The sequence below is a fragment of the Cyprinus carpio genome, chromosome A21 (genome assembly GCF_018340385.1).
Source record: "Cyprinus carpio isolate SPL01 chromosome A21, ASM1834038v1, whole genome shotgun sequence".
NCBI lineage: Eukaryota > Metazoa > Chordata > Actinopteri > Cypriniformes > Cyprinidae > Cyprinus > Cyprinus carpio.
This window is the reverse complement of record NC_056592.1, coordinates 8,910,157-8,937,157: the sequence shown is the minus strand read 5'-3', so window position 1 is coordinate 8,937,157 and position 27,001 is coordinate 8,910,157. Positions and strand designations below refer to the sequence as shown.

General features: G+C 37.9%; 2 protein-coding genes and 1 non-coding gene across 3 annotated transcripts; 1 reads left to right on the top strand and 2 right to left on the bottom strand.

Annotated features, from left to right (window-relative positions):
- Positions 1–1,499: 1,499 nt before the first annotated feature.
- LOC109045945 (hamartin-like) lies at positions 1,500–19,100 on the bottom strand. Its single transcript, XM_019063746.2, has 22 exons — positions 18,946–19,100; positions 16,470–16,726; positions 16,219–16,322; positions 15,435–15,587; positions 15,198–15,342; positions 14,828–14,982; positions 14,511–14,584; positions 11,701–11,879; positions 11,239–11,357; positions 9,932–10,097; positions 9,686–9,804; positions 9,324–9,435; positions 8,361–8,456; positions 7,613–8,225; positions 6,615–6,658; positions 6,027–6,193; positions 5,658–5,840; positions 5,409–5,519; positions 5,101–5,223; positions 4,826–5,013; positions 4,499–4,672; positions 1,500–3,810 (listed from the first exon to the last, which is right to left on the bottom strand). Exons 2-22 carry the CDS (start codon positions 16,576–16,578, stop codon positions 3,222–3,224), a joined length of 3,723 nt encoding a protein of 1,240 aa, XP_018919291.2. The 5' UTR covers positions 16,579–16,726; positions 18,946–19,100; the 3' UTR covers positions 1,500–3,221.
- Positions 19,101–20,334: 1,234 nt separating this feature from the next.
- On the bottom strand, positions 20,335–20,406 carry trnam-cau. Its single transcript has one exon. It is a non-coding gene; the product is annotated as a tRNA-Met (tRNA).
- A 946-nt stretch (positions 20,407–21,352) lies between these two features.
- Positions 21,353–26,153, top strand: LOC109045940 (zinc finger protein Gfi-1b-like). Its single transcript, XM_019063742.2, has 7 exons — positions 21,353–21,636; positions 22,157–22,269; positions 23,583–23,768; positions 23,919–24,148; positions 24,918–25,055; positions 25,181–25,346; positions 25,839–26,153. The coding sequence occupies exons 2-7, from the start codon at positions 22,164–22,166 to the stop codon at positions 26,015–26,017; spliced, it is 1,005 nt and encodes a 334-aa protein (XP_018919287.1). The 5' UTR covers positions 21,353–21,636; positions 22,157–22,163; the 3' UTR covers positions 26,018–26,153.
- Positions 26,154–27,001: the final 848 nt, after the last annotated feature.

The following is a 27,001-nucleotide window of genomic DNA, read 5'->3' as shown; positions in this document are numbered from 1 at the left end:
TCACAGTGGGATACCCTTTAATTATAATTTTCAAATGCATGAAAAAATAAAGATGAGCCCTTGATACCAGGAATCTACAGCACTTTCAAGAGAAAATGGAGAAATAATTAAATAAACATAAAACTCTTTATAGCCCAATCATGACTGCATGGCACTGCTTTAACTCCACGGCTTGCCTTCCTCCTGTGTCCTGACAATTTCACTGGGTTGCATTTCAAGTTGGCAAAGAGAGAAGAGAGAAATCCCTTTGCTGTGAATACTTAAGATTTATGCTTAAAATTTCATACAATCTTTGAAAACATTGAGGAGCAATTTCATATTTGCACTGACATCTAATTTCTCAAGTAGATTCTGAAATCACAAATTGGTATGGATTCCCTCTGCGTCCAATTATTCTGCATCAGTTTCCCTGACCCCTCAGAGTACTGCTAAATTAAACATAAGATTTTTTTTGACTCAGTCATGAAATAGTCCTACATATGCACACGTTTGATAAACTAATCTTGCTTTCTCAGTTATAGCAGCTCTCGTCGTGTTTCGCACTGCCACTGAATTTCAACAAGACGCGCAGAGACGGAATAATTGCACCATATGTGCCATTTGTTTAGGTCACACATGACTACATAAAATATAAGCTGTTTGAACTCCATTCGGTTCAGACTTCACATTATTTTGACACCGAGCTAGGCCTATATGAAAATTAATTATTTTGTAGATAATTAAAATAAAAATCTGGCGAGAAAAAAAATATTTATGCAACCCTATTTGCTGGTGTCATCAGTTAGTTTTCCAGACTTGCCTGCTGTAATGTAGTTACTTAAAGCACTTTAAAAGCCAACTGACCAAATGGGGAGACCAGCTAAAACCAGCAAGCTAGTGTACACTGTTCCCCCATCCCTCCTTCCTCAAATAGGACATATAGCCTACTGAAACTGTACGGAAAAAGCAAAACCTTGAATTCAATGTATCGTTTGACCTCAAATGAAAACCCATGCTAATCTGTAGATATGCTTTGAGCCATAACCCTCAGGAGAGTCAATAACGATTCGACTGCACCTGTTGATTGATGGTTGATAATCAAGAACAATAGTGCCCTCTAGTGGTCGATCGTGTAAAGGTTTTTTTTTTTTTTTTTTTTTTGCAATAATAATAATAATTCAAATGTCTTCAGGTGGGAGAGAGAACGTTAAAAAGATGATCCTAAAACATATTTGGCATTTAAAAGGAAAATTCATCCAGAAACTAATAATTCACTCTCCTTCATGTCATTTAAAACATTAGAAAAAATGAAAAGTGATGAAAGATGTAATATTTTATCTGTTGTTTGTTAACGAGTATTACCTATTTAAATCAGCTTCAAATAATTACAGCCAACATTCAAGGAAATTATGTTTTCTTGCTAGCGTAGCTCGTAGGCCTCAAATTGTGTTTCATTTCTATTCCAGACATCAAAGCGAAATTAATCGAGGAGGAAAATAATCAAGACAACTCCCAATCTGTAGTGCAAAACATTGAAGATGATTTTATTTTTGTCATTCACAGTTAACACAAGCAACTGCTTTAAGAACCTTTTCCGACCTACCCTTCCTTCCCTCCCCCAACAAACCCCAGAACTTTCATCTCCAGCAAAGGAGCTCGAATTCAAACGTTCCTTTCTTTCCACGCTGATTGTACCTTGTATCTTGTTAATTCATTGTTTCTGTTGTTGGCATTAAAAGAGGATTGTTGTACATGCTCTAGATAGCAAGGCAGAAGAACAGCAGAGACTTCAAGGGGACAACAGGATTTGGGAACAGTTTGAGTATGACCACCACATCCGCAATTCCTAAATGACGTTTGACTATCAACATTGCCATACACTGTTTACTTGGCATCTTACAGCTCTCATCGCTACAGTCCATATACTTTTAGCTCGACAAAATCTCCACTTACAGACCTTGAGTCTTATACTTACCCCCTCAAACTGATATGTGGTAGTATAAGAATAGATGAGCTTGAATAATAGAACAAAAACCAGTACATTTAAGCTCTACAGAATACTGTCATTGTCTTATTGAGTATTTGGCACCCAGAAAGCAAACTTAGCAATAATAACCTTGAACATCTGCAGTGCGCTGAAGTGAGAGAGTAAAAGATAGATCATCCATACTATCATCAGTTATGAGTTTTGAGCGAATATGATGACTGCGCTTGAGACTGAAGGTTAGTATCGTCAAAGCAATTACTTGACTGATGTCTGACTTATTTAGTATTAGGATAAGACTTCAAAATGGCCATTACATCATCTAGATTTTACTTACGGTGTTTTAGAGAGATTACAGAAGGATATAATTCATAGGCTTGACTAGACGTGGATAATAATCACGAATCTATGGCCGTTGTTCGTTTACGTTGCTTTATAAATTTTAAAAGCACTAGTAGTACTTGCAAAGCTAAAAAGAAGAGGACAAAAAATAAATAATTAAAAAAATATAAAAACATTCATTTCTCAGATCCAGATTTAGTCTAGTCCAAGGATGCAAAGGTTTTTTTCATAATCAGTAACAACTTACAGTGCAATTTAACCCAGAATCAAGTCTGGGATACAGGCCATCTCTTTCAACACACACACACACACACACACACAGAAACGTAGTTAAGACGTAGTTAAGATTAACATGATTGGAGCACATGAAAATGCACTTGACATGTCTGAAAGGTAAAACCCAATGGCTTTAAAGAAACACTGACTCCTCCTTCCATCCAACCGACCATCCGTCTCCTGGCATCCAAACACACACTTCAGCTCTGTGCGGGTGAGCTGTGAAGGTGTAAGCATTGTACCATTACTACAAATGAATCAATTTATATTGCTTCTAACAGCCTAAATGCAAAGCTCCACATGCTGCAACAGTTACTTGGTTAAAGGGAGCGGATAAATTAGCAAAAAAACAAAAACAAATAAAAGATGTAGCAGTGACACTTCTGGTGAACAATGCAGTGGGGTTCCTAAAAGACATTTTGTGCCCATTTCTTTACATGTTGTTTTAGTCCATCCCTTCCACTTGTCCCATCTTAGTGGAGGTTTTACTGATTTATTAGCTCCAAATCCTGTTGTCGGCTTGTGGAAATGGGACAGATAACACTGAAAATCGAAAGAATCTTGCCTTACGTTCTAATAATCTAAATTCGCACATCCCTCCATCCTCTACCTCCCTCTCTTTCACCATTTTTCCATAACTTTAGCTGTGCTCCTGATGACTTTCGTTATAGTCCATGATCCTTAACGGTTGCTGCCTGGGCCTCTCCGGGCATCTTGAGCCGAACATTTCTCGGTTTTTGGCTCTCTGAGCATCCAGATGGGTTTCTTTAGCAGATGTGATGAGCATGAAGCTCTGCGCAGCGGTGGAGCTGGATGTACTTTTCGCTGTCGGCTCTACGCAGAGCTCAGTTTTCAGGCCCTGTGATAAGCCAGTGAGACGTGGAGGCGGGGCTTCGTCCTCATCGCACTGGCTCTCGCTTTTGTTGCGGAACAGCTCTCTTGCACGCATACCCAGAAAGCTCTTGGCACTGGGGTAAGAGCCTACAGTGACTGGAGTGTCAGAAGGGACCAAAGGTCCTGGGGGTCCCAGTGGGGAATGAGGACGGTGAGGGGGAGGTTCCACTAGGACAGGTGGGGGAGTGTCTCGATTGCCGTTTACAGATTTGTCCGAGGAAGAGCTGGCCTTGGGCTGCGCTGGCAAAAAGGTGCTGCCATTGCCGCGTGGAGACTGAGGTGACTTGCCGTCTTCTCTGATGGCTGTTTTTACTGCACCATCCACCACTATGACACTGTGACACCAGAAAGAACCACAAAAAAAAGTCACAATCAGAAGAACTTTATGTATAAAAAAAAGAGAAGAGATTAATGCCAGGGAAAGCACAATAATTCTGTAACCCACAAGCAGACCCGTTTATAACAGGCCACAGAAACAGAAAATGGTGTCCTATTATTTTTTTTTTTAAGTAATTAAGGCAAAAAGGCAAAGTTATTTGAAGAGAGAATTATTAGATGTTAGTCAGATAGCTATTACATAACATAAAATTAACATAACATGAAAAACAGCTATTTTAAAAGCATGAAATATTTGAATAAGCTAAATCATTCACATACAGCAGTGGTTCCCAATCCTGGTCCTGGAGAACCCCCAACTCCGCACATTTTAGATGTCTCCCTATTCAAACACACCTGATTGAACTCATCAGCTCATTAGTGAAGACTCCAAGACCTCAAATGTGTGTGTCAGATAAGAGAGACACCAAAACCGTGCAGTGTTGGGGGTTCTCCAGGACTAGGATTGGGAACCACTGATATACAGTGTACTGAAATTTTTGTGTATGTTTATATAGATACATATACTGTGTATTTATGTAAGAGAGACAAATATAGTATATAATAAATGTAGAAGTCTGACTTTCATGTAAAGTCCCAACAGTGCAAACGTAGGTATTTGAATGACACTATGGTTATCAGTCTTACCTGGGCTCGGTGGAACTGCGGGGTTCAGTGGCACCCTCTGTCGGTACGACTGAAGCGGTGGGACAGGACTCTTCTGTTTCCAGCCTGCTGTAGAGCTGCAGAAGCTCAGTATGCAGAGCCAGAGTTACCCGCCTCTGTGCCTGATATCTGCTTTCAGAGGCCTGCAGTTCCCCTCTGAGTGAAAGGCAAATAAGAAAGATCATGAGACACTGTGAAATGATGGAATTAAACAAGAAAGCATAGTATACAGTAAACTAAAGTGTAAATGTAAATACAAGTTGTTAGTATGCTATAAACAGTCTTCAAATATACCAAAACAGATCTTACTTGGACTGAGCCTTGACATCTTCTAGAAACTTCTTTTGTTCTGCGATTAGGTGCTCTTTCTTAGCAAGTTGAGTCTCCAGCTCTGCCACTCTCTGCTGAGTAGCATCCAGCTTTTGGCTCTGAAGTAACAGATTCTGCTTTAGATGCTCCTTCTCTTTCCCCCAGGATATCTGCAACATCTGCACCTCCTACAAAAGAAAAGTAGACAAAGACAGAGATGAATATGACATAAATCGCAAAGATGAAAGAGACATTCTTTCTCTTTTTACTTGTACCTTGCTATTATCTGGTCTGGCCTGATGCAGCTCCTGAACACACAATTTATGGGCTTCTCCTAGCAGCAGCAGCTGCTTATTTAGAAAACTCAACTGCTGCTGAATACTTTCACTCGATGACAACTGAAGAAAGGACAAATTAAGGGAAGATAATGATCTATAATCACAGTGTACTCAAAATATTTAAAGAGAACATTCACACCAAAGTTACAAATGATAATTTACTTCAGAAAATAGACTCAAATGGACTAAAAGATATGGGACTGGCTGTTTTCGGAGCTCAAGAGACAGAGGGTGATTATTTTTACCTCGGCAGTGAGCTGGTTCAGCAGGTGCCCTGTGTGGCACACCTTGTTGTTCGCCTTCTGAAGCTCCGCCTCCATCTCACCTATTCGCTTCTGGCATTCTTGTAGCTTACTCTGATTGGAGGATCACAGGTGCATAATAAAATAATCAAACTGATTCTAAACTGCAATGTCGTGGCCATCTCATTTACTATTAAATTAGGTTTGGGCTTAGAGAGATTTGAAAAAAAAAATCATCAAACTGATTAGCACCTGTAACTCCTGGTTTTTGGTGTAGTAGTCATCTCTGGCCTGTTGTAGCTGGCGTATCTGGCTGTGCAGGCGTGTAACCACAGTCTCTCGGTCGTCCCAGAGCTGCCGGTATCTCTGCTGCTCTACCTGCAGGCTCTCTCTCAAAGAGATGATATCCACACTCTGCAGGTTCAGCTGGTCCTTCTGTAGAAACAAACACACACATACAATCAGCTGCATTGGTTTCTGCTGCCCTCTAATGGTTAAGGTGAATATCAGGTACCACCAAACCAGGCTTGCCAAAAATAAAACATTTCACAGTTCACCATTTTATATCTAATAACAGAAGACTCAAACTGAATGTTGTCCCACAGATGAAGCTGAGGTTACCATGGCGTTATTCTGCTCCTCGAGTGCGGTGGCATTGATGATGCGCCGAAGCAGGCGTCGGTTGCGTACGGCGTGCTGCTCTCGCTTGTAGCGCTCGTACAGGAGCTGGTTGTGTAACAGCAGCAGCTGACTGCGCAGTGTGTGCAGCTCGTCCAGAGGAGCAGAACCTGTGAATGACAAAATAAAAAAAAAAGATTTCTACATAACTCATACATTATACAAATTTTAAGAGCATTTTTAGTCTTAAGCATTAAAAATCATCAAAAAGCATGATTTTGTCAACCTCATGCCTTCCTTTTTTCTGTGGAGCACAAAAGAAAGTATTTTAAGAAATGTCTTAGTGTAACTGAATGGGGTGTGAAAATGTTGGATTACCAACATTCTTTAAAATATCTTCTTTCATACTTTGCAGAAGTAAGAAAGTCATGTAGGTTGGAAAATTATGACAAAATATTCATTTTTAGGCACACTATTCCTTTATTCTTTAAATGTTTATCCCCTTGCTGAAAACATAGCTTTGTTTCTCTGTACTCTGAAAGAACTACTTTTCCACAAGTAGCGAATGTGTGCTCATGTAATGTTGTTTACCTCCAAAGTGTGTCCAGTCAGCTGACTTGCTTGGCAGAGGCAATCTGAGAGCGATTGTGGAAGTGTTGGAAGAAAAGGAAGGGAGAAAACACAGGATCAACAAGGTCAGTGGCAATGTGACAATAATTTCAGACACACTGCTTTTCTGGCAGATGAAGAATTTCCACACAGAACCCTCTCTGACCAGAGCCAAAACACCTCAATTTGTGTGAGCCCAGTAACCCAACTCAATTATGTGTCTTCTAGTAAGGCCTGTGCAGGGCAGGACAGAGCAGAAAGAGCTCTGATTGTGTTCTGTTAACACAGGCTCTGCTGTTGCGCTGTGGACTAATTTGCGTGGCAGTGGATGTGACACGGGACAATGCAGACAGTTGTTTCAGTGTGATAGTGAGTTAGTGGGCAAATATGCAACTAGTCTGACCCAGTCCTTCCTAAAAGAAAGAGCCTCAGAGCAACACCAGCAGCCCTTTAGCAAGTCTTCTAGTTTGGAAACTGTAAAGTAAACTAGATTCTTTACATATTCAAGTATATTGAATATTACATATTCAAGTATGTCTTTATTGGCTGGTTTTGTCATGTCACACTTTTGGTGGATGCTTAGGGTTTACAAACTGCAGTTAAAGTGATAGTTCACCCAAAAATTAAAATTCATCATTTACACTTGTCATCCCAAACCCACAAGACTTTGGTCAATCTTTGAAACTTAAATTAAGATATTTTTATTTAATGAAAGCTAAGATGTTTCTGTACTTCAGTTGAAAGTCCAAGTAAACAAAACTTCAAAGATTCAAAAAGGTTATGAAGGCATTGCAAAACGAAACCACATAAATCCAAGCAGTTTAATCCAAGTCTTGTGAAGAGATATGATCGCTTCAAAAGACTTGAGATCAACAAGAGATCAACCTTTTGATTGCAAGCTCAGATTTTTAACCACCAAGCCACATGACCACAAACAAATTAACAACAGTGACTGCAAACCATGAAAGCAAAAGGCTTACCTCTTTAACACTTTGTCATGAGCGTCACCGCCCTGTTGCACGAGGCGATCCAGCACCTCCAAAGGGGAGGCAGACACTGCCCCCTCAACACCCACCTCCTCCCCTTGTTTGCCCACATCACCTCTCTGTTTCCTCTCCCAGGCTTCTCGCTGCACAATCTCTGAGGTCTTCCTCCCCACGAAGAGAGAGGCTGCCCGAGGCAGGGCCAGGTCAAAAAGAGCCTCATACGGCAGGGGTGGCGCCTTGCATGGGCTCGGGGAGCACAAAACATTTTTAAGGGCCTCATCCTCCGGTGCGGAGGGGCTCCGATGAAGTTGGCTATGCGTTGGGTGCTCGATTGGCATGAACACTGGCTGGAAGGACCAAGGATGCTCCTGGGATGGGCCTCTGCTGACTCTGCCTCTGTCCCCAGGCGTGATCTCGGCCTTGTCGGGCGTGGAGATTGCATTGTGAGCATCTCTAATCGAACTGCCCAGTAAAGAGGAGGGCAGTGGTTTCTCTTGCGCTCCGGTCAGGGTCTCTGTGGTGCTGAAAAATGGAGAGTCAAAGCCACGAAGGCCAGCTAAATCCCGCTTTTCCTCGGTTAACTTCAAGAGCTCCTCTGTGATGGCAGCTGAGATAATGGAAGATAGAAAATTATATAAGGATATTTCCAGAGCTTAATGGTTTAGATAGTCTGTCAGGAAAAGACACAACCGGTATGAAGCAACTCAAATGCCACACACAACCGCTGAGTGCTAGTTCATACCGTCCTCTCGCTCTTTCTCGATCCTCAGCTGTTCTTGCTCCTTCATGTACACAGAGAGCTCGGTCAGGGTCATGGGCATGTTCTCACCTCTGTCATCTGGTTCAGATAAAAGACAAATTCTTAATAATGACACATCTACAGGCCCATTCACAAAAAATGTTTTAACTATATTATGGTAGCTTGTTTCCACCACGGGATGAAAAAAATAAAAAAGGCAAATCTTTATAATAATATTCTTTAAATAAATAAGACTATTTTCTTGTAATTCTGATCATTTGTTTTTCAAAATTGCAAGAATTACAAAAAATAAGTCAGAATTGTGAGATATAAATTCATTACTACAAGGGAAAAAATTATGAAAGATTAAAAGTCAAAATTACATTAAAAAACATACTTGCAAGATGGACAAAAATATCACAATTGCAAGATATAATCTCAGAACTGTTCAATTCAACAAATTTCTCTCGCAGTTCTGACTTTTTTACTAAAAATGTGAGAAAAAAAGTCTGAATTAAGAGATAAAAAGTCACTTTTACCTTTTTTTTTTATTCCTTGGCAGAAACAATAGTATATTGTATAGCATCAGTAACTTAATGCACTTATAACAACTGTGTTCATTATAAGTGTGTGCTGTAGTTATGTCATTTGCTGCTTTAAATTCTCAAACTTTAAAATGTCAGATGGATTCTAATTGGCTGTCAATATTTGTATTGTTCATCAGCTGGAAAAAAAATTGTTCTGAAAGTGATTTCAATGACATTTCTCCGTGTTGTTTTCGTTATAGTTGCGGTGGTCTTCCCTATTGACTTTTCTACTTGGCGCTTTAAAAAGTTGACCAAAGGCTAAAGAAATAGTTAAACTAACTTTTTAAAGAGAACTGAACCTTTAATTTGTTGTCAGGCTGTTGTGTTGGTAATGTCAAAACATAATTCTTGTTTTGAGTGATTCTTACATGTAACATACCTCTATGATTGATCATTTCAGGTCCAGTTTTCTCATGATCTCTGTCTGGCTCCTGTCTGACCGGCTCCTGTCTGACCAAGACAGGTTTGGTGTGGTCTAAAGGTCTACCATCCTAAAGAGCACATAACAGTTAAATGGTTTATAGTGAAATTATACACAAGCAAAATTGTCTCAAACTTGTTTTTAAAAAAAAAAAGTGTACATTTTTTTTTAACAATTCTTTTACAATTTAAAAAAATATCTCTTTTTTTTGTATCATAGAGGTTTATAGTCAATTATAACAGAATTAAAATTTTTGGGTGAACTATCCCTTTAAGGGAATACTACAGATCCACACAAATGGTCAGCCTCCACAAAAGTACCTTGCATGGTGGGCTGGCTGTACTGCGAGGCAGAGACACAGGGGGAAACTCATCAGAGAGGCTGGGAGGAGGTGAGGAGGTCGCAGGGGTGCTAGAGGACGGGGTGCCTTTTCCACCTGCTGCAGTGAAGAAGACAAGACCAAATTCATACTAGTGCCTAAGGAGACAGAGACCCAGCTGTGCCTACCTGTGCCATCATGCTATATGTCAATATTGTCTGTGAACAAGCATAGTCAGTATAGTCACCAGGTGTGCTGTAGAGGCGGCTTGGTAGGTGAGAGGCACTCTGGGACAGTTCTGGGTTTGGTGACATCCCACGGGAGGAAGGGGGCGTGGCCATGCCACACTGAGAGGAGGGGCTCCAGAGGGAATCCTTAAAGCCATATGTGGCATTAAATTCACAATTGGAGTTCTATAAATAAACACAAGGACACACAAAATAAGTCCCATGACTGTTCATGCAGAATCCAGTGATTATCAGATGGCATCTAATCCAAAACCATCCAAAACAACCAATTCACAAAAATATAAACTTTTGTCAGCAATTTAAAAGTGTAGTATATTTTGTGCCAGCATGTGGCATAGTGAAAAGTGTAATAAAGTACAATTTGTTGGCACCATACTGCTTATGGGCCAATATTGCATATTTTTTAATCAGCCAATATTGCCAATATTTAAATGTTTCAACTTATTTTAAGATTGATATCATCATCTAGCACTAACTTCAAGTTTAATTCTGTAAGAGCACTAGATCTTTCCTATTTAGAGAGATGCTGCACTCTGAGCTCTATTTGTGAAACACTGGCAATCAAATCGCTATCAGCAAATTACAGTTTTAAAATAACCGTTATCTGCATCATCCTCTAATTTCCAGATCAATGCATCCCTAATAGAAAGTATTTACCAAATCACAACAAAACTGTGAGAACATAATCTTAAATTGTGAGAAAAGCATTAACATAGGACCAAATGTGCTCATTAGAACACAAATGCAACGCTGTTTGTTTTCAGTCTGTGGAGCGTTCAGCAGAATAAAGGTCCTGACCGTGGGTGGTAACAAGCTAGGAGAAAGAGCTTCCAGCGTCATTCACGTTACCAAGACAACCGTTTTCTGCGTCAGCTAAGAGATGGCATGTTTTTCTCTTTTTAATGCATTGGGCACCCACCGAAATGACTCAACACATCTCCCCTCCTTTCCTCTCAGCTCCTCAGCCTGCCTGGAGAACAAGGAGATGATTCATGGTGGGAGAAGGAGGGGGAGCTCTGGTGCGCAGTGGGAAGGGAGGGGTTCAAGGATGGGTGATTTATAGACAACAGCTGACAAGCTGACAAACAACAAGAGGGAGGAGGGAAGCAGACGCCGATTTCTGCACTGGTGCTGTTACACAAACTAGTGTGCCAACCCGGATCTCAACCCGGAGTCACTGGATTCAAACAGGTAGTTCCACACCAAACTCATGCTCCAATATTGCAACTAGGCTGTTAAAAACAAACAAATTCTAAACTGAAACCAAGAACTGGATTGTAGATTTCAGAGCATGGCGGACTCTCACCTGCCGACGGGTTCCAGTGGGGCTGCGATAGGGGGGCTGAGTCCCTGAGAAAGAGGACAGGGCCAAGGGAGGGACGACAGGCTGACGAGGGGTGGAGAAATGAGTTGAGGAAGAACTTCCTGGAAAAGGACCGAAAAATAATGTCCACAAAAAACATCCTGCCACTGCTACAAAAACAGAGTTTGCCTGAAAATAGACTGTGACTGAATTAACATGCTAGTTTTTTATCTTGCCTAGCTCCATTTCCTATTACATTTATATATATGGCATATGCTTTTATATAGTTGTGTATTTAAGATAAACTAAACTCATGACTCAGTTCCTAGCAGCAAAACAGTTCTTTTAAATAATAAATCTATTTATATAGCCACTTCACCATCTCTAGGATAAAAAAAAAAAAAACTTGAAAAGTGCTATTTTGCGAAGTTTAAATAAGTAATTCAGACAGGATGAGAGTGTTACCGTAGCTACTGTGGAAGTCACCGTAAGGGCTGGCAGTGCAATCAGCCGGACGTTGTTGTAGATGAGCACAGAAATGCTCAGGCATGCTGGCATAGCCCTCTTCGCAGGACGCCTCCTTTGGGTCCAGAGAGACTTTGGCACACTCAATAACAATATCATGGATTTCAAATTTCTTCCATCTGTAGAGAGAAAAGAGACCAAATGATACATAAATGTTGACTGTTACACTCGTGGTTTATGCATTTAAAAAAAGAGTGTCATGAGTCAGTATTGCCTCACCGGCTGGGGTCTAGTTCATGGTCCTTGGTTCCGGTCACTAATTCGGGATGTATTCTGACATGTTTCAAGCATGGGCTGTAACATATACACAGACATAAATACAACATAAAACACTATCAGTTATATTTCACTAAAATCACACCTTCATTAATTAGCCATTAGTCATAACCACTAGTGCACAGGCACTTGACATTTACCGGTTATGGGTCCCCCCCATAATACAATTCTATGTAAAATCATTATGGATTGAATGGAATATTTTAAATCTATTGTTTTTGGCAAACGTCCTGGGCAAGCAACTGTATGACTGACAGCTCACCTTGACCACCTCCTCAAAAGTGTCTACGTTCTCCTTCATGCTGTAATGGGAGCGCAGGTAAGACACAAAATTGCAGGGATACATCCCATACAGCCGGTGGAAGAGCGAGTAGACACTTGCGTGCAGGTGGATGAGATAAACCTCCGGAACATGTCCTGTCAACAGAGATTGATCATACAGCTAATTAACCATCCAAAAATATTATGAGGCATGTTATTACAAATGAAATAATTTGCAAGAAGATGCCTCGTAATATTTTTGGAATTCTGTGGGAGAGGAAAACCATCCAGAGGCTTTCAATAAATACCTTAGGGATAAAAATATTGCATAACTGAGTCAAACAGTATTTGCATGCTTAGTAACTCTTACCAGGGTTTCTCAGGTTCCAAGAAGCCAGACGGCCAAAGATATCAAAAAAATCATAGAGATGCTGCTTGCCAGCTTGGGGAATCATGGGTAATAGTGTGATGAGCACCAGGACTCCAGTTATCAGAACCACAACATCTGTGTCTGTCTGTAACACACCAATTATCACATGTATATTGTAGGTTACAAGATACAATAACAAGATGCATATCTGAGAGATCTTTCACATTATCAGCTTACCTTGAGGCATTTAAGAAGAGATAGCAGCAGCGGATAGCGAAGCGATCTTGTGGATCCAAGACGGCTGCTTACGGACAACGTGCCCCCGTATTTGCACTCTGAGCTCTATTTGTGAAACACTGGCAATCAAATCGCTATCAGCAAATTACAGTTTTAAAATAACGTTATCTGCATCATCCTCTAATTTCCAGATCAATGCATCCCTAATAGAAAGTATTTACCAAATCACAACAAACTGTGAGAACATAATCTTAATTGTGAGAAAAGCATTAACATAGGACCAAATGTGCTCATTAGAACACAATGCAACGCTGTTTGTTTTCAGTCTGTGGAGCGTTCAGCAGAATAAAGGTCCTGACCGTGGGTGGTAACAAGCTAGGAGAAAGAGCTCCAGCGTCATTCACGTTACCAAGACAACCGTTTTCTGCGTCAGCTAAGAGATGGCATGTTTTTCTCTTTTTAAAGCCTTGCACACCCACCGAAATGACTCAACACATCTCCCCTCCTTTCCTCTCAGCTCCTCAGCCTGCCTGGAGAACAAGGAGATGATTTTCATGGTGGGAGAAGGAGAGGGGAGCTCTGGTGCGCAGTGGGAAGGGAGGGGTTCAAGGATGGGTGATTTATAGACAACAGCTGACAAGCTGACAAACAACAAGAGGGAGGAGGGAAGCAGACGCCGATTTCTGCACTGGTGCTGCTACACAAACTAGTGTGCCAACCCGGATCTCAACCCGGAGTTATTGGATTCAAACAGGTAGTTCCACACCAAACTCATGCTCCAATATTGCAACTAGGCTGTTAAAAACAAACAAATTCTAAACTGAAACCAAGAACTGGATTGTAGATTTCAGAGCATGGCGGACTCTCACCTGCCGACGGGTTCCAGTGGGGCTGCGATAGGGGGGCTGAGTCCCTGAGAAAAGAGGACAGGGCCAGGGAGGGACGACAGGCTGACGAGGGGTGGAGAAATGAGTTGAGGAAGAACTTCCTGGAAAAGGACCAAAAAATAATGTCCACAAAAAACATCCTGCCACTGCTACAAAAACAGAGTTTGCCTGAAAATAGACTGTGACTGAATTAACATGCTAGTTTTTATCTTGCCTAGCTCCATTTCCTATTACATTTATATATATGGCATATGCTTTTATATAGTTGTGTATTTAAGATAAACTAAACTCATGACTCAGTTCCTAGCAGCAAAACAGTTCTTTTAAATAATAAATCTATTTATATAGCCACTTCACCATCTCTAGGATAAAAAAAAAAACTTGAAAAGTGCTATTTTGCGAAGTTTAAATAAGTAATTCAGACAGGATGAGAGTGTTACCGTAGCTACTGTGGAAGTCACCATAAGGGCTGGCAGTGCAATCAGCCGGACGTTGTTGTAGATGAGCACAGAAATGCTCAGGCATGCTGGCATAGCCCTCTTCGCAGGACGCCTCCTTTGGGTCCAGAGAGACTTTGGCACACTCAATAACAATATCATGGATTTTTCAAATTTCTTCCATCTGTAGAGAGAAAAGAGACCAAATGATACATAAATGTTGACTGTTACACTCGTGGTTTATGCATTTAAAAAAAGTGTCATGAGTCAGTATTGCCTCACCGGCTGGGGTCTAGTTCATGGTCCTTGGTTCCGGTCACTAATTCGGGATGTATTCTGACATGTTCAAGCATGGGCTGTAACATATACACAGACATAAATACAACATAAACACTATCAGTTATATTTCACTAAAATCACACCTTCATTAATTAGCCATTAGTCATAACCACTAGTGCACAGGCACTTGACATTTACCGGTTATGGATCCCCCCCATAATACAATTCTATGTAAAATCATTATGGATTGAATGGAATATTTTAAATCTATTGTTTTTGGCAAACCTCCTGGGCAAGCAACTGTATGACTGACAGCTCACCTTGACCACCTCCTCAAAAGTGTCTACGTTCTCCTTCATGCTGTAATGGGAGCGCAGGTAAGACACAAAATTGCAGGGATACATCCCATACAGCCGGTGGAAGAGCGAGTAGACACTTGCGTGCAGGTGGATGAGATAAACCTCCGGAACATGTCCTGTCAACAGAGATTGATCATACAGCTAATTAACCATCCAAAAATATTATGAGGCATGTTATTACAAATGAAATCATTTGCAAGAAGATGCCTCGTAATATTTTTGGAATTCTGTGGGAGAGGAAAACCATCCAGAGGCTTTCAATAAATACCTTAGGGATAAAAAATATTGCATAACTGAGTCAAACAGTATTTGCATGCTTAGTAACTCTTACCAGGGTTTCTCAGGTTCCAAGAAGCCAGACGGCCAAAGATATCAAAAAAATCATAGAGATGCTGCTTGCCAGCTTGGGGAATCATGGGTAATAGTGTGATGAGCACCAGGACTCCAGTTATCAGAACCACAACATCTGTGTCTGTCTGTAACACACCAATTATCACATGTATATTGTAGGTTACAAGATACAATAACAAGATGCATATCTGAGAGATCTTTCACATTATCAGCTTACCTTGAGGCATTTAAGAAGAGATAGCAGCAGCGGATAGCGAGCAATCTTGTGGATCCAAGACGGCTGCTTACGGACAACGTGCCCCAGTAGAGTGAGAGTGGGCAGGCGACAGGGGGCTTTAGCCATGCATTCATTCATTTTATCAAAAAGGTGCTGAGAAACAGACAACACAGATAAGTCATCTTATAGACAAGACTCAGAATGGTTGATAATGTGTTCTCTGCCCAAGACATTTATTACTGTTTTCAAATATTAATGAAATTAAATAGTAAGACTCCTTAAAGAAAAATGTCAATTAAGCTTCTTAAATTTGTTCATATTTTGTAGGGTAAGCGCACCTGCAAAAAATATTTAAAAGGCTGATTTAATGAATTATTCATTTTTATTTTTTAATTTTTACTCTGAAAATTTTTTGAATGCAAACCATGCTTTTAGGGCTGAATGATTTCACTCAGTATTACTATAAAATGATCATTTTTATTGTGAAAATATTTAACTAAATAAGAATTATGTTATATAATAATACTGTACTATGAAATAAAAAATGAGTATTTAATAATAAAAATAATATTTTAATTTATTGCACAACCGTAAATTACAATACTAATATTAATTTTCAAAGGTTATACTATCACACTTTTAATTTGGCAGAAAACCTCAGGGAAAATGGTTTGAGTGAGAAACACTGAAAAGATTCAGAAAAAGACTGAGAACATTCTCTTCTGGGTAACAAGTTTAGACTGTGTTAGAAACAAAACAGAGAAATCAGTGTGCTGTCAGTCACCTTATCGTGTGGCTCCCTCACTGAGGACAGGATGTGCACTGCCTGGGCGGAGTTGGTCTCCAGGAAATAATCCACCAAGCCGTTCAGCAGCACAGACCCTCGATCTGCAAAACACGAGTCGATTTTATACTGTCAGTCATGCAATAAAACTGCAGGGAATTATAATATGGATCCTGTAGCAAATATCGAGAAGTTTATAAATTAAACACAAGAACCGGGTAAAAGGGTAAAAAATCAGTATTTGGCTGGACCTGTGCTAAGGTGTTCATTGATAAGGCCCTTGATCTCATCCAGCTGGCGGAGGTCAGAGGTCTCCAGCAGAGGAAGCAGGTCCCCCACGTTGAGCTGTTCCCTGGACATGGTGGTATGGAGGGTTCGGAGGCAGGTGTCTCTGAAACAGTCTAGGGAGAGGGGAAGGACCTCTTAGACGTCACTCTCACGGCGTCCTGTGTCCTGTCCAGCCTGGAGGGGTCCCTGGGCCGCCCGTCGATACAGTCTCCAGGCACCACTGCAAAACACATTTGAGGACTTACATCACTTGTCTAGAAACACCTGTCTCCATGAAATATCCACGAGAACATTTTGCAGTTTCTACCTTTAAGTAAACTTTCCAATTGAGAGTGAGTAAAACACTGCAAGATGTGCAGGAAAATTTCCACAGAATTGTGCCATTATAAACATCATTAACATCAGCTGTGGTAATGTGGGCTGGCCGTTCCAGGCAAGTAAAAAAACAAACCCAACAGATTCTGAAGCAATCAAGATTCACATGTTGCGACCTGTTCTTGCACAGACATGACAAAAGTCAGCAGTCGTCACACCGGCCTGACAACATCAGGTCAATGCATAAATATAGATATAGATATAGATATAGATATAAATATGTTTTTTAAGTAGTGAGTTTTAACTCTGAATGGAGTGGTAAAGTAGCATGTTAAGGGATAAATCAGAAAACTATAAGAAATAGTTTTTGCATGTACTTTTGGGTCAGTGGCTCAAATATTTATATTGTTTTAGTTTTTTCTATTTTAATAGAAAGTTGTGATGCTTTATTATTTTTGTGCAAAACCTTGATATAATTTTTCAGGATTCTTTCATTAATAAAAAGTTCCAAAGGACATCATTTATTTTAAATAGTAAATACATTTGTAATGGTACATAACATTTCTGTCACTTTTGATCCGTTTAAAGCATCCTTGCTGAAAAATAAATCAGGAGTTTACAAGAATTATATAAAATAATTCACAGAAATATAAATGATTGTTGATGAATGAATGATTATAAAATGAGTGAATATTTGGCAAGGTGGAGAAAAAAAAGTAAAAAAAAAAAAAAACTACATGACCAAGAAATGCAAAATGCGGTAACAATACAAAACTGTGTCAGTTAGTAACAATTCCATCAACTGGCACAAAAGACTCCCACACTAACCCCAATGTTTAAAAGCAGATTATCAGGACGTTGTCTTCCCTCATATAATAGATATTCTTCTTTAAATTTGACGCTGAAAGGTCTGCCACATTCCCACAGCAATAACTTCCTTTAGATTTGGGTCTAAACCTTCATCCTGACTAGCTTATTCTTGACAGTAGCACAAGTCACCGAAACCTCAAGCTGACAGTCAGACGTGCAACATGAACAACTGCTAGGAGGACACTGTCTCCTTGCTGGAGACCATTCCAGTTCTCAGCCAAACAAACAGCTGTTATGAAACACAAAGCACTGCTCTAAGCATAACTTTGTGCAAGATGAGAACCATCTAGAGCAGGTCATGGCAAGCTGACCTCTCAATGGAAATAACTTTGCACAGTAGATGCAAAGAAGTTCTTTGAATAACTTCAAGATCGTAGCCCAAAAACCAAGAGCATGCATTGCATTCAGGGAGAAAAAAACACTAATAAGATGAAGTTTTGGATGACCTCAACACGAACTGTGCCTGTACTTGCCAACTAGAAAACAGTGCAGTTAAAGAAGCTTTATATGCCATGTTTAACATAAACAAATTCCTTAAAGAGGTTGTGTATACACATCCATACAGAAGTAGAGAAATGTGCATTGTTTCAATTAACGTTAAATAAAAAAAGAATATAAAAAGAATATTGTTATATTAATTATATACTGCAACAGTAAGTTCTTAAATTACAAGACATAAGGCAATGCTTGAGACTGTACTGCATTATTTGCCTGCAAAAGGATTTCTGTTTAAAAACACGCGCAAGGCCGTGCAACAGTCAGGAAATCCCACAATCTGTATTTCAACCTCTGCATGCTGCAAAATAACAGTGCACACATGTGCAGATAGATGTTGTGCATTATGCTGCATGCTCTGACAGCAGCTCTGTGTTGAAATGACCACTGGCGTAAACAGCGCGCGAGAACAATGGTCAGAATCTGCGGGACTGTCTCCAAAAAAATGCGCCAATAAAATTAAACATTTTCCCGTGCTTTTTAACTTCCCTCTTACACTATTGCATATGCACGCGGAGATTTGTTGGTATTCAATTTGAAACTGTGAAAATCATTGGTGACTATTATTTCACTGACACTGACAGTCCCAGGCAAGAGAGCCTTATTATCGACAAGCTTAGTGCAAATCAGAAATAACGCCTGAGAGACTCCATAACGCACGAAAAATACTGAGGAGCGAGCAAATCTAACATTCCGACTGTCACTGTGTATGATGTAATAATATCACCACAAAAAACATAGTTTAATAAGCCTGTTTACCTGTTAGAGCAACTGCACTCCACAGGGCGCCGCCATCTTGAACACCTCACAACCCTTCCCTGCGCGGTAACCTTCCGCAACTGTGCAGGAGAAATAATCCCTCAAAACACCCCTGTACCTGGACGCAGAACATTGACATATGACGTGAATGCTTTCAGAAATGAACAGCAGTCATACTTTATAAATATAGAGAATTGTGGCGAGAGTAAGACCCTTGTATGAAAGTTTTAGAGAATCCTGCAGTTAGGCCCTGAGTTGTTTTTCTGAAGGGTGGAGGGATGCAGCGGTCTGTAATGCGGTTTTCGCGTTGCTGAGCGCAGACGCTGAATCCAACCAGTCATAGACGCTAATAAACGTAATTTACCCTAAAAATACATACATACATACATAAGCAAGCAAGCGTGTGGCAGAAAATAGCAAACTAGTTTAAAATCCAAATATTAAACTATTTACTTTTAAAGGGTACTTTTTAAAAAATAAAAATAATTAATTATGATTAAAAAAATACGTTAAAGAGATAGTTTACACAAAATTACAATTATTTCATCATGTATGTCATCATGTAATCACATGAGAAGTTTCAAACAGAAGAAAACTGTGGTAAGATCATTGCACTAATTTATCCATCACTTTCAAACATTATACTCATTATTAGTTATTTATTTAATCTTTCAGAAATGTTTAATTTTGCACGCTCATCTTTGCCTCTGTTTAAAAACAGCATGAATATGAGAAGTGAAAAAATATTTCTACGGAACTGGCCTAAAATAAATGCACGCAGTTGGTTAGATGCCTGGATGAGACTGTTTTTTTTTTATTTTTTTTATTTTATTTTTTATAGTGGAGATGTCCCTCTAGTGGTTCATCATGGTCATAGAGTCCATTAAATTACCTCGGCGATTTCTTACCTCAAAATAGTACAAATTGGTATAATTACCAATTTGTACTTTTTTTTTTTTTGAAATCGCCGAATAATTACCAATTTGTACTACATGCAATTTACTATTTATAAGACTTTTTTTATGTAATTCCTACAGTTGTGTTTTAGTACTATTTAGATACTGTTATATTTTTTAAAATATTTTGGATCAGTTATTTTTTATATTACATTTTAATTCATTCTTAGTTATTTTTAGTTTTAGTAATGTGATGTGCTTTTGTCATTAGTTGACTGTCTATATAGTTTTAATTTTTATTCAACTAAATAAAAATTTGATAAAATAAAATCAGCTATTTTTAGTTCGTTCTTTCTATATTTATTTATTTCAAAAAAAATATTTGTATTTATTTATTTATCAGCTCCATCTGGTTGCATAGGCTATATTAAATTTGAGATTACAAGCTGTCATTTTAAATCACTAAATACACATTATATGAAAGAAAACTATCTAGCAGAGGATGGTTTCGATCCATCGACCTCTGGGTTATGGGCCCAGCACGCTTCCGCTGCGCCACTCTGCTCGACGGGAATGGTTTCGTAAATATAGGTAAAAATGGGTAAATTAGTGCTTGACACTTTTATGATAGTCGCATGATATACAGTCCTTGCTATCATAGAATTTAAGGTTTCGAGTAAATCAACCTGTCAAAATAGCGAACATTTATAATTAAATCTACTTTATGCAAGTTAGTGCCAAAAAAATGGAGGATAGTTAGTAAAAAGAGAGAGAGAGAGAGAGAGAGAGAGAGAGAGAGAGAGACTGTAACACAAACTTAAACGCCCATAAAAAAAAAAGTATATTTTAAAAGTCATTTAAAGATGCGCTGCAATTCACCACCAATCCACACGGGGGCGTAAATACATTAATCGATTCCATAATGCGAGCACAAGACAATAAAGATAAACTGACCGGTAATCTTTACATGAACGATGTTTGAGTGGATCAAAACGCATCAGGATTACAGACGCTCAACAAATAAACATCCAAGACTCTTCCAGCGCGTAGTTTTACAGACAATGAGTTAATAGCTTAATTGTGCTTTTAATCAAAGATCTCACAAAAACGCATAAGGCTGCAACCAAAACACAACTGTGCAAATAAAAGTAAGCAAACATTCGGAGGTACCAACATTACAGGTTTGGTGTGTATTTTGAGGGGTAACGTTACGTTCAAGCAAAGTTTGTTGCTGGTTTATTGGTTTTATGTTTTAAGCCCGCTAGCTGTTCTACAGCAAAGTCAACAGATGACCAATAACTATGATGATAAATTATCAAATTGACAGCAGATAGGCCTAATTAAAAACAAAAAACCTTTAACACATTGCTTAGCAGTAAGAGATGCGGGTTAATAAAATACAAATAATAATAATATTAAAAACAGTCAAAATATATAAAAATGCAAACCAATATTCTATCTGTAATTTTAAAATAATAACTAGTATTTGTTAAAATATCTTAAATATGTTGTTAACTCATAATGGAAACGAGTGCGCGCACCGCACTACGTTTAGTAGGCAAATGTCGCACCTGCTCTGTCTGTAATTGGTTGAAAGCTCAGTCAGATTCCACCGCAGAATTATCGGATTGAAAATCAGGGAGGGGAGCTGAAAAAACTCAACGCAACCAACTCACAGCGATGCAGTGCTTAAGTTTCTAAACATCTCAACGGATTTCCATGCACTTTTCAGCACGAAGTTTGCCACTCAAACAATCAAAGGACTTTAACTACTAAGTTTTCAGTTTTTCTTCAGGTAAGCGGTTTTTATATATAATACATTTTCAATTAAAGCCAATTATTAAGTTTTTCAACCTCAAGCCTACTGTTATCATTACTTTTATATTTATATTTAAATAATTATTTATTATTTAAGAGTAATTTGGTGTATTAATGTAACATATGTTATAAAATGTCTCAAGTTTGACTGAAACTTTTAAAACATCAACACCAAATATTGTAGCCTGTAGTAACTGTGTAAAATTTCCATTTTATTTGGCTACTTCATTTTTTAGACATGAAAGGAAAATGATATTATTACAAGAGTTTTGAGTTTCGTTGTTGTTGTTATTTTTAATATGATATGACTATCATACAGTTTGCTTGTTTTTTTCATTAATACAGGGTTGTTTTTGTCATTTGTAATTATTAAGTTGGAAAATTTTAAAGTTTCTTTATTCTTTAAGTTTGTAATAGCTGATAGACATATTTAATGTTATTCGTAGATCATAACAAATATGAAAATGAAAGTATCAGTAAACAAATCTCATTTACAGAATCATCATGCCACGATCGTTTCTGGTGAAAAGTAAAAAAACTCACAATGTGCACCGACCCATCGACACCAAGCAAAGTGAACAGAAACTCCCGGACCCAACACCCAAAACAAGTAAGTGCCATTATTATATTTTAGTATCAGGCCTACTGAATTTATACTAAAGTGCTCGGTAGTTGTTATTTTATTTTATTATACTTGAACTATTGTATTTTAAATAGCTTAGCATTTAAAAAAATGAATTGAAATTGACCTCCAAATTGACCTCTCTGACATATGGTGTTCATGAGATAAACAATCCACAGTGATATATAATTAAAATCTTCTTGGTTTGCTGTGTTTTATATTCATTTACATAATTATGAATCTCTAATTTTCCTGTGTGGGGTAAATAAATGATTTGTCTCCAGTGAGTGGTGAGTGGATGTGCTGAGCACCTGTCAGATTGATGTTTGCTGATGGTGCCTCAGCCTCAGGGTGACTGTTATTTGATTCTAGGGCTGTGTCTAAAACCTTGACAGCTGCTTACTTAAGACAGCATTGTGGGCTTCATGTGCTGTTTACTTAGGTAGCTCAATAGGTTGTATTCCATGGAAGTCCATAAGCTGTTGAGCAGTTAGATGAATATGCAAACTAGTCCTACTCAAACAAGAGAGCAGTATAGTCACTGGATCAAAACTGTTCTTTATAGGGTTCATTTGGAGAACATTTAATTGTGTAATTAAGTATGAGGAACAATCTCAGATCTGTCTAATGCTGTCCTAAGTTTTAATCTACACACCTCCATTTTATTGCATACATAGTCTTATTTAAACATATATGTTTTATCTGTTTTCCTTTAGAAAGGAGCTGCCTGAGTGAATAAAGAGGCCATAAAAATGACTTGGACAGTTAAGCGAAAGTTAAAAATATATGAATGTTTTTGCGTGTGATTTGTTTTTTTAAGCGGATGTTAAAAGTTTATGTTTGTTTTTGTACAAACTTGGTTTAATATTTAGTTTTCTAATGTATTGACGTTCAGTGTTTAAAAAAAAAATTTTGGGGGACACATTACATTCTTAAAGTTAAAGGTTCTTCATTGGCATCTAACGTTTCAAATCCATGGAACCCTTCCATTCCGCAAAAGGTTCTTTATAGTTGAAAAAGGTTCTTAAGATCTTTAAAATCTTCTTCACACACGCACACACACACATACACACACACACACACACACACACAAAAAGGTCATTTTAAGACATTTTCTTTGAGGAACCAAAGATGGTTGTTCTATGGAATTGTTGGAATTTTCTGAATGGAATTTTTTGTTTTAATTTCTTTAATTTCTAAAAGTGTGTGTTATTTTATCAAAATTAATTTCATTTTCATTGCTGATGTGCTGCAACATTGTACCTAATGCATTTTTCAATCTTCTGATGTCATTTTTTCAGTCCCAGCACTGGTCCCTTTGGAACCAAAGGAATGTAATTCCCCAGAGCAGCCCCAGGTGGATTCGGTCACTCGGCCGTCCCACAGAGACCCGTATGACTTCATCAAGTGTGAGCGAGATCCCGACTGCCCAGTACCATCTCTACCTGAGCTGCCTGTCACAAACAGACGGCCATTCTACTTATCTGGTGAGTAACTGAGCACTGGCATACATATCTGAATGTGTACATCTTGTTCTACTATTAAAAAAATATTGTCAAGTATCATGTAACATCTCTAGGGCAGATTTAGACACAATAACAATAATAATCTTAATGTTTCCGCTCTACCTCCAACAGAGCCTCATCTGGCAGAGTTCCCTCCTTACTACAAGAGCTCTTATACCTGGGATCATGTTCCTGCAACATATGACTTCAGGCAGATGGGCTTCTCTCCATCTCTCCTGCAGCACGCCAGCAGCCTGTACGGAGCTCATCTGAAGCAGAGCTCTGAGCCTCCACAACCACTGGACTGCAGCACACACTACTCACCCACGTCTAACACCTACCACTGCATTACCTGTAATAAGGTTAAACATATATTTAATTATCTATCAAAAACATATTTATGTATTCATGTATGTTTCTTATTTTATTACTTTTTTTTCTGGATTCTTTTTTTTTTTTTTTTTATGTATATATATTATTTTATTTAGAAAAAAATTCAATTCAATAAATGATGGCTTTTTAGAATAAATTATCTATTTGTTTTTCATTTTATTTTTTTTAATATATATATATATATATATATATATAAATATATATATATATATATATATATATATATATGAATTTATAATAAATTTATTTATAATAAAAATTTTAAAATTGTTTTGAAAAAAAATCAATTCAATAAATGATGGCTTTTTAGAATAAATTATCTATTTGTTTTTCATTTTATTTATAAATGAATATATATATATATATATATGTATCTATATATATATATATATATATATATATATATATATATATGAATTTATAATACATTTATTTATAATAAAAATGTTAAAATTGTTTTCTTTAAAATTATGAGAAAAATGTATATGATATAGTTTTACATAAATAGTAACATAAGTATTGTTTTTCATTCATGTGTGTGATTCTTAAAATTCTTTTTAAAAAATCTAATTTTATTTTTTAATAAATATAATCATTTATAAATAAAATATAAATTATAAAATAAAATTTTTGTAATTAAAAAATCTACATTAACAATATATATGTGTACATATATTACAGTTTATATACTTTATATACTATAGCAATTTCATTGCTGTTTTGTGTCCTCTTGTCCAGGTTTTTTCCACCCCTCATGGGCTAGAGGTTCACGTCAGACGTTCTCACAGTGGCACACGTCCCTTTGGATGCAGCATCTGCAGAAAGACCTTTGGGCACGCTGTTAGCTTAGAGCAACACATGAACGTCCACTCTCAGGTATGAACAAACCACGCTGATCTAGTTAGCTACTGCACTATCATACTGTATCATCATAGTCCCATTACCTGGCATTTGGATAACGACTATCAAAGAAATTCATTTTGTTGTTGTTTTGTTTAAAGGAAAGATGTTTTGAGTGCAAGATGTGCGGAAAGACCTTCAAACGCTCCTCTACATTGTCCACTCACCTGCTGATCCACTCAGACACGCGGCCGTACCCTTGCAATTACTGCGGCAAGAGATTCCACCAGAAATCTGACATGAAGAAACACACCTACATCCACACAGGTGAGACGCCATGGTGTGTGACTGTGTGTTTGTTATGTCTGAGTTGAAAAGAGATCTGTGGCAATGATAACATGCGCATGCGGTGAATGCCACCTCAGTAACAGTTCCCCCAAATCTCTTTCCATATTATTTGGAAATGCATGTTATCTTTATACACTCATTCCATGTAAATCATTAAAGCTGAATATGCCAAAGAGATGCTGAACTTGGCTTTCTAGGGTGTGTTTCTATGAGCGGCACAGCTACAGATAAATCAAGAAAAGAAGATTAAACAAATGCTGTCTTGATTTGCATAGCTGGTCTTCCTGCTTTCCTAATGCCTCTTGGAAAGTTAGCTTTGCATATAGCAGACAGCCACTCCTGTGTTGGAAAACAGAACAAATCTGGGTGGCACGCAAATCCATGCTTCAAGCTGGCTTTAAAGCAAAGATTCTCCAGTGTTTTTATACAGATTAAAATGGCATTTTTTTGAAATGTCATGTTTGTTTACAGGTGAGAAACCTCACAAATGCCAGGTGTGTGGCAAGGCCTTCAGCCAGAGCTCCAACCTCATCACACACAGCCGCAAACACACTGGATTCAAGCCGTTCGGCTGTGACATCTGTTCCAAAGGCTTCCAGAGGAAGGTAGATCTTCGCAGACACCACGAGAGCCAGCACAGCCTTAAATAACAGAGGTTGCACAAATAAAGACCACCTATGGCTGGAAAAAAGACTGTTGCTTCAGAGGAATGTGTTTCTCTAAGTAGACTCATGTTAAAGGGATAGGGACAAAAAAATAAATAAAAATCTATCATCATTTACTCACCCTCATGTTGTTCCAAACTAATTTGTTATTTTTAACTTAAGACTAAGAGTATTATTTAAAATAATGTTTGTAATTGGAATAAATCTGGAATAAAATAATAATAAAAAATATTACATAAAAAGCTTTAAAAAAAAAAAAACTACATAAATACAAAAATTATTTAATTTTAAAAATTAGAAATGTTGGCATGGTAACTGAAGTTGAAGAACTAAAATTTAAATAAAACAAACAAAAATTAAATCTGTATAGAAATATGTAAAACTAATAAAAAATACAAAAGCACATAATAAAGTTGAAAGAAAAGCTATATTTATATACATATATATATATATATATATATATATATATATATATATATATATATATATATATTAATATGACAAACAAAAAGTCTAGAAAATGTACTTTTTAACTATTAAATCATAAACACATGTCATTAAGTACCCCATGAGGGAGTCAAAAGATATTTCTTTTATTTCTAAACTTATTGCTTTTTAAATGCAGTCAAAAGATTGTATGTAATTGTTTAGATCAATCTTTTTTTGTTGTGTTATTTATAGAAACTCTTGTCTCACAATAAATACTCTGTTGGAAGTGAGTGGTTGATCAATAATTCATAAAAGTACATTTTTAAATCCAGTTTTGAGATGAAGAGAATAGGGTATACAGTATTTACATACTGTAAATGTGTAAAAAAAAAATAATCATTCCCGGTACAGTGAAAAATGAGAAGAGTCAGCAAACATGGCTTTGCCGTGTTTGTCTTCTTGTGTCTCCGCCCTGTCGAGGATCCGGATACACAGTTCCGTTGGCCTTGCCGATGGTTCTGCACACTGCCGGAGGCTGTG

What these genes read in the sequence shown, in the direction of transcription:
- LOC109045945 (XM_019063746.2), bottom strand. Translation starts at nt 16,578, where the DNA reads ATGTCCAGGGAACAGCTCAACGTGGGGGACCTGCTTCCTCTGCTGGAG. An exon ending in CAGCCAGCCCACCATGCAAG is followed by an intron (nt 9,436 to 9,685) that starts GTACTTTTGTGG and finishes TGTGCTCTTTAG; the next exon opens with GATGGTAGACCTTTAGACCA. An exon ending in CGAGAAAGAGCGAGAGGACG is followed by an intron (nt 8,226 to 8,360) that starts GTATGAACTAGC and finishes CCATTATCTCAG; the next exon opens with CTGCCATCACAGAGGAGCTC.
- LOC109045940 (XM_019063742.2), top strand. Translation starts at nt 22,164, where the DNA reads ATGCCACGATCGTTTCTGGTGAAAAGTAAAAAAACTCACAATGTGCAC. An exon ending in GGACCCAACACCCAAAACAA is followed by an intron (nt 22,270 to 23,582) that starts GTAAGTGCCATT and finishes TCATTTTTTCAG; the next exon opens with TCCCAGCACTGGTCCCTTTG. An exon ending in ACGGCCATTCTACTTATCTG is followed by an intron (nt 23,769 to 23,918) that starts GTGAGTAACTGA and finishes TACCTCCAACAG; the next exon opens with AGCCTCATCTGGCAGAGTTC.